Source organism: Adiantum capillus-veneris, chromosome 22 (genome assembly GCF_014529385.1).
Source record: "Adiantum capillus-veneris isolate H3 chromosome 22, ASM1452938v2, whole genome shotgun sequence".
In the NCBI taxonomy this organism is placed as follows: Eukaryota; Viridiplantae; Streptophyta; class Polypodiopsida; order Polypodiales; family Pteridaceae; genus Adiantum; species Adiantum capillus-veneris.
In genome coordinates this window covers 149945273-149959032 of record NC_140952.1, presented here as the reverse complement: position 1 = coordinate 149959032, position 13760 = coordinate 149945273, and the positions used below count along the sequence as shown (strand labels likewise).

The following is a 13760-nucleotide window of genomic DNA, read 5'->3' as shown; positions in this document are numbered from 1 at the left end:
TGCGCGAATATGAGGGCTAGGGGCAGAGAGAGGGGAAGTATTGCATTAAGAAGACCAGAGCTGGTCATCGAACAGAAGGGAGTAGCAGGCGACGTCACAGCCAACAAAAGTCAGCTTATGGAAGAAGGCGCGATTAAATGCCATGCCAGGGAATGTGGGAAAGGTCCCATAAGTGGGGATAAGACCTAGTTTTAGGACTCGGGCAGCAGACTCGCCATGATTTTTAGGCCAAGAGGAAATAATGGGTAAAATCCAAAGAAATACCAGAGAGTGTAAGTGCTGGTAAGTAGATTTTTTGTAGATAGATTTAAAAATCCAAGTGACAAGGCTAGGGATTTTAGGGAGATAGATCCTGCCAGCAGTCACTGTATGACATAAATTAAGCTACTATAAGGAAGAAATTAATGCGAAGGTGCAAATATATCAATAAATGTAAGTGGAAGGTAGAGGAATTTTCCAAGGGAAATGCTCCATCAGCAGTCACCAATGTGTGTGTGTGTGTGTGTGTGTGTGTGTGTGTGTGTGTGTGTAGAACTGCCAAAAGTCAATGATAAAAGCCTCACATAGAAATATGGTAGGGTGGAAGCCTGAGTGGAGAGCCATTGGACTTGTGAAGTTGTAAGTCTGCCCCAGACGGGCATAGAGGGAACAAAGGCTAACCATCGTTTCACTATCACTGTAGATGAGCCCGAGGAGTCATCCCATAAATTGTACAAGGTATGAATGCATAATTTGGAAGTGGAGGAAGGCTCTACCCCCAATATGTGAAAACAACACATCTTCCAATCCACCCGCACCTGCACTAGCTATCACTGTGAACTGCTAGCATGCCCAATGCGAGGACATCTAATATGCATACACGCGAATGCATGAAGAACATATATTGTGCAAGTAGAGACGATTGAGGGGTATCAGAAGCATTGATACAAGGCTTTACAAGCTACCATTTCTTTATAGATATTTATATAAGGTGGCATATGAGCTGAATGCAGGATTCATTGAGTAGAGGCATAAGGCCATGTAATGTTGCCGCTGATCAAGCGCGAAGAAGACAAAAGTGGGAGATCAGTCTCCAAAAACCAAGCGGAAAACCATGGCCAATCAGCCACATACAATACATATCCATCTCCTGGCAGTCCAGCTCTCCCATTAGTATCTCCAAAAGATGGTAAGAAACATCACAGATAGTCCACCATGTAACCAAGACTAAGCGTATATCTTGGCATATATAAAGCATGCAGCACATAAAGGGAGGAACCTGGCTAGCAAGGTTAAAGTCGAGCCTACAACCAGCATCTTGACCAGGTTGATGGAGTTCTCATCCTGCACTGGCAATCTGTTCCTTTTCCTCCCGAAGCTGCAGATCAAGAAGTCCACACAAAGAAAATAGAAACATCCTAACATGAGATTGTTCATAAACTTATCAATGTTAACAACCCAATTGAAAAACAATATGAACAAAGAATGTGATCAAAGAGGAATTGAGTGTATCAAACATTTGAAAGGTGTCCATTCATGTACACAGTACACGTAACGGCCGCATTTATCAGAAGTGCTTCAAGATGTGTTGTTTTGCTCTTCAACTGTTTTACATCAACTATAGGATTTGACTGGTATGCAGCATATCTTAAGAACTAAGTTAAGGACAGTAGCCTGATTTCAGTTACTGTTGGCTCACCTCCTTTGTGTAGCCTAGACTACAATTTGCACTAGATTGCTCAGCTTCTAAAAATATCTATTTGGTTTCTCTGTAAAAACTCTTTTGCCTCAGCTATATCCTGCACGAAGGAAAAACTGATGTTAGTATAGCACCACAACAAATTGTAAGCTGTGAGAGATTGCTCTATGTTACCTTTTGCAGAGAACTGCCTCTTGTGGGCAAGTTGGGAACACCATCAAGCCATATCCAACCATGGCCAAACCATAACAACCCAACACCACCACAGCGTACAAAGGAAGCTGCAATACAACGTCATCAGTTCCTAACACTGAGTTACAAAATGATGAAGAAAGACATGAGAAGTTGATACACTTAAAATTTGCCGAGCATGCCTCTAAGGCTGATCCAGTTTCTCAAAAGCCATACCCCTAAATCTTTAATCTGGAACCCTAAAGTCTGTCACATACTCAAACCGGCCCATAAGGCAGTAGTAGGGCAACTTTCCCTTTGAAGACAAGTTTTTTGCGTGAAATCTCTCCAAATTCACTTGTACCTGCGGGGGATTAGCAACTAGCTAATCCAATACCTGTGCAAGAGGCTCTTGCCTTGGCAATCGCGCATAAACCCACACAACTGTACATACAGATGAAAAGCCCTCTAGCGGGGCATCACGTTTCTATATTCAAAGGGGGGGAGGTGTGCACGAGAGCGGAATCATCGCGTTACATAAAGCAAGGGAGAAGGCAAGCTTTCCATTAAAGCGGTGAAACCTGCACCCACTACTCACCCACACACTGTAGTTCACTTAATGAACTAAAATCAGCCTCCTCTCTCAATTTGCGCGCGCCCTCTTCATGTTGGCTTGGCATTTTTGCTCGGGAACCGCCATGTGTCCACTTAGCCTCTTTTGAGTTAATTCCTTGTACCCACCAACTTATAAGTGTAACAAGGGGCCCTAAATGACTTTGAGTTGAGCTTAGACACCCTACTGCTCGGATTTTAGTGCCGGTCGCCCCGACCAACTCGTGGAGACAAGGCCTTCCCGTCTGCGGGTGAAACTCTAGGCCATCGGCTGTTTCACACTGGCCACACAATGTCCGGCCATTTGTGACTTCAAAAAGAGGGTCCCAAAAATTAAATAAAAATCATCGGAAAGAAACCAACAACTAAGGTTAGCAGTTGCCACGTCCTCGTGACATACCCCCCTCTTGAAATCGCAAACGTCCTCGATTGCATGCTATATACATGCCATCAATGATCTTGTGTTGTCACCACGCTTTTATCATCACATGTACCCGCAAGAAGGGTCATAACACAAAGATACAAATGACTTAATGAGACATTCATACTTTTGTCATTTCCATCTATGATAGAAGTGAGCATAATACCTTTAACACTTGAAGAGCGATGCACACTTCTATTGCAACCAATCTGTATGCACATTTGATGTGCTAGCTCCATCATTACCCCTCCTTTGCACACATTGGGTTGGGGCATACATAGGCTGTAACCCAAAGGCCTCAAGGTAAAGCTGCAATACATTTGGTGACTCTGACAGTTCATGCTCTTCCATCCACTTTGCATCCATAGGTGGATAGTTTTTTAACTTCACCAAATAGCGTCTTGCAACCTGTCCCTTAACATTTCTTTCTTTATGTGGAAAAATCTGCTCGAGTACCAAGATCTCATCAAGTTCATCAACTTTTGGCTGATCCTCCAGTGGCAGATCTTCTGGCACATCACCCACAAAGGGTCTTAGAAGACTCACGTGAAACGCATTATGAATCTTCCAAGTGTCAGGCAATTTCAGCCTATAAGCAGTATCGTTGAGCTTATCAAGGCCCATAGTAACGCATGTTCAGTTTCGGAAACAACCTTTCCTTGCCCTTCATCTTCTTTAACCTTGCCTTCTCAAACCGTAAAAGTACCCAATCACCAGGTGAAAATAGTAATTCACGACGGTGAAGATCATCACCCTTTTCTGCTTTGCTTGAGTCTTCTCAAAGGCAAGCTTAATCTTCTTATATATTTCATCCATGTTCTCAACATATCGATCTGCCTCAAAGATCTTGTCCTTCGTATGAAAAATGGGAGAAACCTTTTTGCCACCTTCAACAATCTCAGAAGGTGCCTTGCCTATGAACAAATGCACCGTATTGTTGTAGGCATGCTCAAGCATAGGCAAATAATGTTCTCATTTGCCCTTATTATCTGGCACATAACACTTCGGTAGATCCAAGACACTAGAATTAGCCTCTTCTGACTTTCCATCAGTTTGTGGATGAAATGAGGATGAAACCTTGAGCCTGGTGCCCATGTTTTCAAATAATCCTCTCCAAAACAAACTCGTCATGCCAGGATCATGATCACTGACAATCGATTGTGGCATACCATGGTACCTAAACACACTGTACATGAACAACCGTGCCATCTCGTCAGATTTTATCTTCTTCTTGACAGGAATAGAATGGGCTTGATTGTTAAACATACAAATAATGGTCCATATATCATCATTCCCTGTCGGCGTTCTTGGACGATCAAAGATAAAATCCATAGCAATGCTTTCCCATGGCTTATCTGGAATCGGCAGTGAGTGTAACAACCCTGGTGCCTTTTTGCCTGTCAAACTTGACCTTTTGGCAAATCACACATGCTCGCACAAAGGCATCCACATCTCTCCTCAAAGTAGGCCAATAAAAAAATGTCTCGACCGCTTTCACTGTTGCATCTATACAACGATGCCTTGCATACGGTGGGACATGGCTTTCTACCATAACCTTATGTCGCCAATGGCTTAGTGACACAGTCTACCATGCATCATCATAAAACCATCCTTGAGGAGGTAGTGCTCATGGCGTTGTCCATCTTGCAATTGTTCAAAGATCCTTGCAAAATCTTCATCGGTACTATATTGTTCCTTCATGTTATCAAGCTCATGATGATAAGAAATTGACACAGCTGAAATTTGTGGCTGTCTAGCTAACGCATCAGCCACAACATTCTTCTTGCCTTCCACGTGCATAATCTAGAAGTGGAACATAGAAAGAATGTTTGCCCATCGCATATGATTTTCGGATAGCTTTGACTGTGTCAAGAAGTATCGCAAAGTCTGATGATCTGTCTCGACAACAAAATCAGCACCTAACAGGTAGTGCTTCCAACTAGAAAGCGCATGAATCACGGCCAAAAGCTCTTTCTCGTAAATTTGCATAGTCTTCTCTAAAATTCTGTTTTCATAAGCTACTACCCGTCCATCTTGCATTAGCACTGCTCTGTTGCTATTGCCACACGCGTCACACTGGACCACAAATGACTTCCTAAGATTTGGTAAAACAATCACGGGATCTGAAGTCAACTTTTCCTTCAAGAAACTAAAAGTTGAAATCTCTTTTTGGGTTCATCTGAAAGTGACCTCTTTCTTTTGCAAAGCATGAAGAGGTGAAGCTATCTCTGCAAAATTCCTGATAAACCTTCTATAGTGCGAGCACAATCCCAAGAAGCTTCAAACATCGTGCACAGTATTCAAGACCGGCTATATCTTAATAGCTTCAATCTTTGCGGGATCCACTCAGACACCATCCTTGACACTATGTGGCCAAGAAAGTAAATCTCTTCCAAGAAGAATTCACTTTTCTTAGGATTGACAAGTAACCTGTGACTGCGTAGCTCTTTGAACACAATGGTCAAGTGACGTCAAACACACACGGCTTGGGAGCTAGAGCGCTACCAAGTAGACGCCGACAACCTACTGACCCCAAAGACTGGAGCCCCTTTCGGTATTTCTTTATTCTTATAAAAAAGGGAATAAAACTTGCGATTTCCTACAAGCTATCTCGCATAATCCGAGCTAGAAAAGACCATTCTGGCCCGATTTCAACAACATAACCGTACTAGGAAATGTCACAAATTGCTGACGTGTTAAAGTCCTAAAGAATGGAGCCAACTTGCAGATGCCGGCCGAGGAGCCTAAACCCTAAGAAGAACAAGTAACAGAAGAAGAAGTCCTACCAACTTATAGGGACCCCGTTCGATGGGGCCCTAAGTGACATAAAGGATTAGAATAAAGATGGACCCTCTCACACACAACGTGGAACCGATGACGTGGCAGATTTCTGAGAATTACACTGACAATACTGACGTGGCAAGCTAGGATTTCCGCGTTTTGCGCTGATTGCTGACGTGGCAGTTATACGGAATTCCATGCTTTACGTTGGCATATGGAATTCCATGCTTTACGCTAGCAGCTTTTGAGCATTGCTTTTGGACCAGAAGCTTTTGAGTTTGAAGGCTTTTCATGTAAACTGCTTTTCGGGCCTAGGGCCTTTAAATATGAGGCCATGGGCTCATTCTCAGGCACACTTCTAGGAGGAGGTGCAAAGCGTGAGTACCGGCATTGTATGAGTTCAAGAAATATAAAGAAATACCGAAAGGCGCGCCACGGTTTGGGGCCAATACTCTTTGGGGTGGAATTCCGCCACTCAGTGTCGCGTGTCGTCTCGCTTTCAGTTCAATTGTTATTGACTCAATTGCCTTTATTGTTCTCCTTCTATGCCCTATGGCCTGCAAATGGTGGATTCACTCCATATTACTTTTCGTCTTGTGAGACATAGCGTCGCCCGCTCCATTAGAAAACCGTCTTTGAGAGAAAATCCAAAGGAGTCTCTCCATTTTGAAGCCTAGATTTCACGCGAAAAATCTCGTCCGATTCAAAGGGTAAGTAGCCCTACAAATGCGGGAGCTTGAGGGCTTGCTACGGTTGCGATCGGCACGCGAAACGGAGCCTAAAACAGGGAATTACAGTCTGCTGTGTAAATTTTCAGGTTTAGGGGTTTGGCCCTCATTGATCCTAATACCCTTGGAGGTGTGGAAGCGAGGGGATCGCTTGTACATGCAATCTGGTGCATTTTCGGGCAGAAAAAAGAGAATTTAGTGTGCTGCAGATTCTCGCCAGGTTTGGGAAAGTGCCCATATGCGTCGGGAAAGTCATCCAATGCGTGGGGATTTGTCTGTAAGGTTTCCTATCACAAGACGAGCACCACGTGCCAATAGAAAAGAACAGTCTGAACAGAAGGGACAAGGCAATTGGGTTGCTTCAATCTTTGCATATGCTAGATAGGCTGTGGGACAGCATTACTAGGCCATGATGTTCTTGGACTAATATAAGCAGATTTAGAAGCAAGCTCATTTTGTTCCAGTAAATAAGACCATCAAGGCTGATCATATGGCTAAGTTGTTCATTGCTCAAATTTTCCGATATCATGGGATGCCTACTTCCATTGTGTCCAATCGAGATCTTTGGATGACTAATTTGTTGCAGCGAGCTCCATGTGAGAATTGGGATACTACTCTCAAATTCTCTTCATCCTTACATGCCCAGACAGATGGTCAGTCAAAGATCACTCATTGAGTGATTGCTTGCCCTTTGGTTGAGTTTTCCTAGAACAGCACTATTCATAGATCTACAAGGATGGACCTCTTTGAGATTGTTCAGGGTGGCAAGAAAGTTCCGCCCATCTTGTGCCAACATTTTCCACGTAGGTGAAAGAGGCTTGCAAACATCTCAACATAGGCACAAGAAGGCAAAAGATAAGAATCCGAGGGATTGCAGCTGAAAGAAAGAGATTGGATGATTCTTAGGATTAAGAAGGCTAGGCTCAAAAAGATGATAGGAAAGGAAAAGCTTACCCAAAGCTTGCTATGAGATACTATGATCATTAGCACTTTCAAGATCACTTGAAAGACAATGATATATCTTTCGGGATCAGCTGCCAAATCACTAGAGGATTCACAATGCTTTACATGTGAGTCTTCTTAGGCAATTTCAAGGACAAGGACATGGCTCCTGAGGAGCAACTAGAGGATAAAGAGAGAGAGAGAGATTCTTCAGCCTGAAAAGGTGTTGATACATAGAGAAAGGAGGTAAACAGTAAGATGATCCGACGATACTTGGTCAAGTTTAGGAATTAACTGGCTTTAGTAGTTGGAGGGGGACTAGGCAAATTACCCCGTTGTTGGATCTTCACCGTGAGTAGTTTCAAAGCTTGAAACTTGAATCTGATGCAGGGCTTGCTAAATAGATGGGAGCCACACCACTCCCTTGTCAACAGATCAATTGGAATATGTATAGTAGTCAATTGGTATTTCTTTTAGCATGCCAAGAGGTCCTAAACTGACAGTACTCTGCCCGTGGGACTTCTATAAAAGTACATAAGGATGGTTGCAACACTAGTAACACTTAATCATGATCGACTGTCACGTGACACATCCAACCCTATGTGTCCATGGACAAGCTACAACACGACAAGGGTTCAGTCAATCCCGTCAGTCTAGATTTAGAAGTGATCTCGCACTTTTGTGAGTCTGTTCGCAGACCGTGCATGTCCAAACACTTAGTGTAGATGCATATCCTCCAATTGCACACAGCATGATCATAAGCATTTCCATCAAAATCCATCAAATCCTTCAGGAGAATTTTCCAGTGCATTTAGCCTATTTTACCTATTTTTGACATTTTTCACTTATTATTTTGAAGTGACTTTTGTTGGAAAGTAGGTAGGGCAAATTGAGTAAGTTTGTATATAAGCAAACCTAGACTAGCACTAATTGGCAGAAGAGGAGGCAAGAGCCCAAGCTCAACAGGCAACTTCTCAAGCAAGAACCCTTTGGTGGACTTTTCTCCAAGCAAAGACATCCCCACACCTAGCGTTTTTCCTCAAGCTTCATCGCCACAAATTGCTCTTGGCTAGCGTTTCCTCAGCCAGAAGTCATCGCCAGCAGACTCCAGCATCTAGCTTTTTTGAAGATCTGCAGCCCTAGCGTTTTTTGAGAGTTCCAGCGTTTGCAGATTCTTAGCCCTTGCAGATTTTCAGCCGGTCATTTTCAGCAAGTTTCCCTAGCCATTCAGCCCCACAGTAGATGTGGATTTTCAGCCATAAGGACCAGCAAAATCAGCGTTTTCCATAGCGTTTTCGGCAACAGCAGATTTCAGCCCATAGAGTTTTTGGACAACAGATAAAAGGTTGCAGATTTCAGCCCTTAGGTCGCACTCGCCATCACCGTCGTCAACACCGACATAGCCTAGACTTGCATCAATCACATGCATTCACTTTATACCAGTTTGTGCAATCATAAGTAGACCACTCTCACCGACGAGAGTGGGGCCTTGCGGAGGAGGGGTTTACGTCTCTGGTGTCGTATCTCCTTCTCTCTCTATCTCTCAATCTCATACACTTGCACGCACAGTGTCCACTCACTTTGTTCGTAATCATTGCACTCTCTCATTAAGAACGGAAGGCTCTCCCTTCCATAAGAACAAAAGGAACCTTGAGCACAGTTCGGAGCACTCATCTTGAGCAAAGTTCAAACATTCATTCCGCTGCACCTTACATTGGTATCAGAGCTTTGGCAGTATTTTGTATCACTCAAGGAAAGAACCACAAGAATCACAATAATTTTTTTTTGCTTGTTGCGGTCGCACGAACCAAAGTTCACTTGGGCGCGATTCCTAATCGTGTTTTTGAAGAGTGAAAGGAATTCCAAGAAAGAAGGGCTTGTCCAACCTCCCCTTGTGCCTCTTTTCACTCATTGAGACCGGACCGTGCACTTAGCGGACGGCCAATTGACGTGAGGTGGGAAAAAGCAACCTTGGTGTGAGCGCAAGGCCGCCAAGGGGTGCGCCCGCAGAAAAGAGAAGAACTCGGGTGAAGAGAAGATCCTTCTCAAACACAGATTGCAAGCGAAAGAAAACCTCAAGAACCTCAAGACCCCAAGAACCCAAGTTCCTCGTCAACTTAAGAACCCAAGACCACAAGAACCCACAAGAACCCAAGACTTTAGTGGATGGTCATCACTCAAAGCGGAATGGATACTTCGCTTGGAGATGATGAGCATGAGAAAGGTGAAGAAGAATTTTCCCCACCAGGAGGTTTTTCCGACTCTTCTCCTTCCCCATCTACGTCAAGGATTGCACTAACTGCTATGGAGGAGTTGGAGCAGATCTTTATGGAAAGGAAGTTAGAACGCGAAGCAAGAAATGCAGAAAGAAAGGCAGAAATGGATCGCAGACACGCAAAAAGAAGAGCAGAAAGAAAAGCAGAAATGGACGCAAACACTAAGAAAGAATGGCAGCCATAGCGCGTGAGCGCGAGCAACCATGCTTGGAAGCCAAAGACGACAAGCCAAATTGGATCGTGAGCGCGCAGAAAGACAAGCAAAGAACAAAGCAATACAAGCAGAATTTGATCACGAGAACAAAGCCATCAAAGAAAAGAGCGACCAACACATGAACGAGTTCTTGCAACACTTTTCTCAAGTGCAGGCACAGATGCAAGAGATTCAGGAGACGGAGACTCTCTCACTCTCTTCTTCTCCCAAGCATGACACACAGGATTTGCATGATTATGAGAAGCATGATGAATTGAATGATAATGATGATACGCATGATGATTTGAATGACAATCATGAGCATGATGATTTGGATGACAATGACAAGCAAAATGATTTGCATGATCAAGATGTGATTTCTCACAAACATGATGATTTGCATGAAGATGACGTGATTGTTCAAAAGAATGATGAGTTAGTTGATGTTTTTTCTAGCAAAGCTAATCTCGTTGCAGATTCGATCAATCACGAAGGATCGATCTTGGCTCACTTCTTGAGGAAAAAGTGATTGATGTCCCGACAACGGAACCTTGAAACTGCCCCGAGGCTTTGGCTTTTCACCCGAAATCTCTTACTTTAGACACACACAGAGAGAACGTGTAAAGGAAACTTGCGACGAGAATTAACACTTAAGTACACACACGGCTCGAAAGCTAGAATGCTTCGGGCAGACCCGACAACCTGTAGGCCCCAAAATTGACGCCCCATTCAGTATTTCTTTATACTTTGAGAGAGTAAATTACAAAAAGAGTCCCGGGAATCCTTTACCTGTATCCCGCTAGATACCACCTGTTTTGGCCAAAATTTTAGCAACATAACAACCCCGAAACTTGCGCGAAATCAATTCCCCTGCTGGAACTCACTTCCACTGGCATAAACCCTCTGATTCCTGCCCAAAAACAGTAAATTCAGCACGGTGTATTTACTGGTTTTTGCCCTATTTTCAGCCCCAAACAGTCCCCGAACTGTCCTCTGCCAATGGGACACGATTCCCAATGGTTCTCGCGTCCGTATGGCTGAAAAACAGTCAATTTACAACGCATACACAACGTTGAAAATGCACCTGTACGGTGAAGTTATGACCCTCACCGGTGCCTGCTTTGGAGTAGCAGTTAGCTACCCCTATTCCTACTCAAGGAGGCTCTTGCCTCAGCACAAAAGCATGAAACCACACAATTGTACATCAGTCAAATGAAGAGCCCTCTTGTGGGGCATCACATAACTGCACGTAGGGAAGAGAGAGAGAGAGAGAGAGAGAGAGAGAGAGAGAGAGAGAGAGCAATGTGTAGTGTGCAGAGCATCACTCCTAGCACCAAATTGTACATGAGAGGGAAAGAAAGCACTCCATAGCTCTTAACCTGTGACAAATGCAAAATGAGGCCTCCCTCAGCTAGAAATTCAGCAACAAATTTTTTGTAAGAGGCAAGTGCATGAAATTGTGCCACTTGGCGCGATTATAAGCTTTTGCCGGATTGCCGCCTAAAAATCTCCCGACCGGTTGCCCAATTGACTTCGCGGTAGAGTTGTAAAGTGTTCCCCTAGTCATATGGAAGGTAATGACGCAAACACATTTCACGGCCCAAAATAGCAGTTCCCTAATTTTTAGGAAATGATTCCGTTGGGCTCACACTGGTCATCTGACCATCTATCCTCATTGGGACCGTATCCAAAAGTGCAATGTGGCCCAACTGTCGGATACTTCCGGTTGGTGATCCCACCTTGACTTTATGCCTTTATTGAGTTCACTTCCTAGTATCCACCAACTTGCTAAGTGCGACGGGGGGACCAACATGATCTTGCACTGAGCCTAGACACCCTCTTACTATACGAATTCCAGTGCCGACCAACTTCCCGTCTGCGGGTGAAGCTACCGTTCACATTGGCCATACAATGTCCGACCATTTGCAACTTCAAAAAGAGGGTCTCAACAGTAAAACAAAAATCATTGGAAAAAAACCAACAACTAAGGTTAGCAGTTGCCACGTCCTCGTGACATAGTTAACAGTTGCCACGTCCTCGTGACACTGAGAGTAACCACTACTTAGACTTCTTAATACTCCCCCCCTAAATAACCATCCAAGTCCGGGCCATGAGTAAAAACAACATTTTTCAAACATTCAATACTCCCCCCGCAAATAACCACAAGGGTCCAGGCCATGAGTATGAACAAGCATTCTCAAACATCATTTCTCACTACTCCACCGAGGAATAAAATCAACAATCATTGAAACCAGTATTAAAACCAGAGTCACAATTCAAATCGGCAGCAAGACAGGTTTAAAACAGATAGCATCCATTTCAAACAAATTCCAAACAGGATCACCAAACAAGTTCCAAACAGGACTCAAACTTAAAAAAGAAATCTCGACATTAGTCAAGCTCAAAAAGTCAATTGACTTTCTATCCATAACCTGCACCAAAAATTAGGGTTAGATTCCTTCCATAAGGTCATAGCCGACCACAACATGGTCCATCAGCTCTTGGACAGACAGTGTTCCTCTAGCGGCGATGGTAGTCCCAAGACATAGCAATCACACCGGACCTCCAAGGTCATCAGCTCATGAAGAGACATCTACTGAGAGATGTCGAGAAATTTCAAGTTATAATCTGCTAGAGCCTAGGGTTCCATGGCAAGCATTTCAGGATACTCCTCTCTGACAAAAGTTGCACTCCGAAGGAAGATGTTAGAAACCAAATAACTGATGAGCGCGGAGCGGTGTGTGCAAGTGATAGAGCACGCGAAGAAGTGTAGGGTGTGTACCTTGGAGGGAGCGAGTGCAAGCAGAGAGGTGGGCGCTAGCAGAACGAAAGAGGGAGAGAGTGAGGTAGCGCTAGATTTTGGAAGGGGAAGAATTGAGTGAGTAAAATGACTCACGTTCCCTTTATTAAAAGTATAGGACCAATTTTAAAGTTAGTGGCCAAGTTCAATGTGAACTTGCCAAAGGTTAATAACCTTTAAACTATACACAAAAGGGGGCCATTTGAACCTTTAACCCAACAACCTCCCACTTAAAGGCATAAATGGCGCCTTTAAGCTACGTGACTCCCACCATCTCTATGCATAGGTGATGTTGTGCTTTGGATAAGCACTAAGTGAGAGCATCTGCTGGATTTTGTGATGTATGGACCTTAACCAATGTAATAAGGCCATCCTCAAGCACTTCTCATATGAAGTGATACCGCACATCAATATGCTTTGTGCGTGCATGAAACATGGCATTCTTTGCCAGGCATATGGCACTCTCGCTATCACAACCAAGCATAGGTGCCTTGTCAGGCAAACCAAACTCGCTGCATAGACGTGCTAACCAAATGGCTTCTTTGGAAGCCTCAGTGGCTGAAATATATTCAGCCTCTGTCGTAGACAATGCAACAATCTTTTGCAATCTAGAACACCATGAAACAGCACCTCCCGCAAGAGTAAACACATAGCCACTTGTGTATTTCCGTGTATCCACATCACCAGCCATGTCAGAGTCACAAAATCCCTTCAACTCCAATGGTCCTTTACCATAGCAGAGGCATTTTTTTAGTCCCTTCCAAGTACCTCATAATGGACTTCACTGCATCCCAATGCAACCTGCCTGGATTAGCCATAAACCAGCTCACAACTCCCACTACATGGGCTATGTCAGGCCTAGTAGCAGCCATAGCATATATAAGTGAACCACATGTTGAAGCGTAAGGCATACTTTGCATATCATTGGCTTCTTCCTTTGACTTGGGACAATCATCCTTGGAGATTTTGACATATGGCTGTAATGGCACACTAAGAGGCTTTGCTTCAGTCATGTTAAATCTGTCCAGCACCTTTTCAATGTACTTTTCTTGTGATAAATACAATAGGGCTTGTCTCTTTGCCTTGTAACACGCACTCCAAGTATATGTTCAGTTGCCCCAAGGTCTTTCATTGAAAATGCAGATTTCAGCTGCCCTT

The 13760-nt window shown here is 43.9% G+C and overlaps 1 protein-coding gene across 1 annotated transcript in view; it reads right to left on the bottom strand.

The window, feature by feature from the left end:
• Positions 1–1548: 1548 nt before the first annotated feature.
• Positions 1549–13760, bottom strand: part of LOC147430422 (uncharacterized) — a 66560-nt gene continuing 54348 nt past the window's right edge. Inside the window, exons 4-5 of the mRNA XM_086495138.1 lie at positions 1853–1959; positions 1549–1794 (exon numbers count right to left, since the gene is read on the bottom strand). Of these exons, the coding sequence (XP_086351264.1) occupies positions 1719–1794; positions 1853–1959 (183 nt within the window). The 3' untranslated portion in view covers positions 1549–1718. The remainder of the gene's footprint in view (positions 1795–1852; positions 1960–13760) is intronic.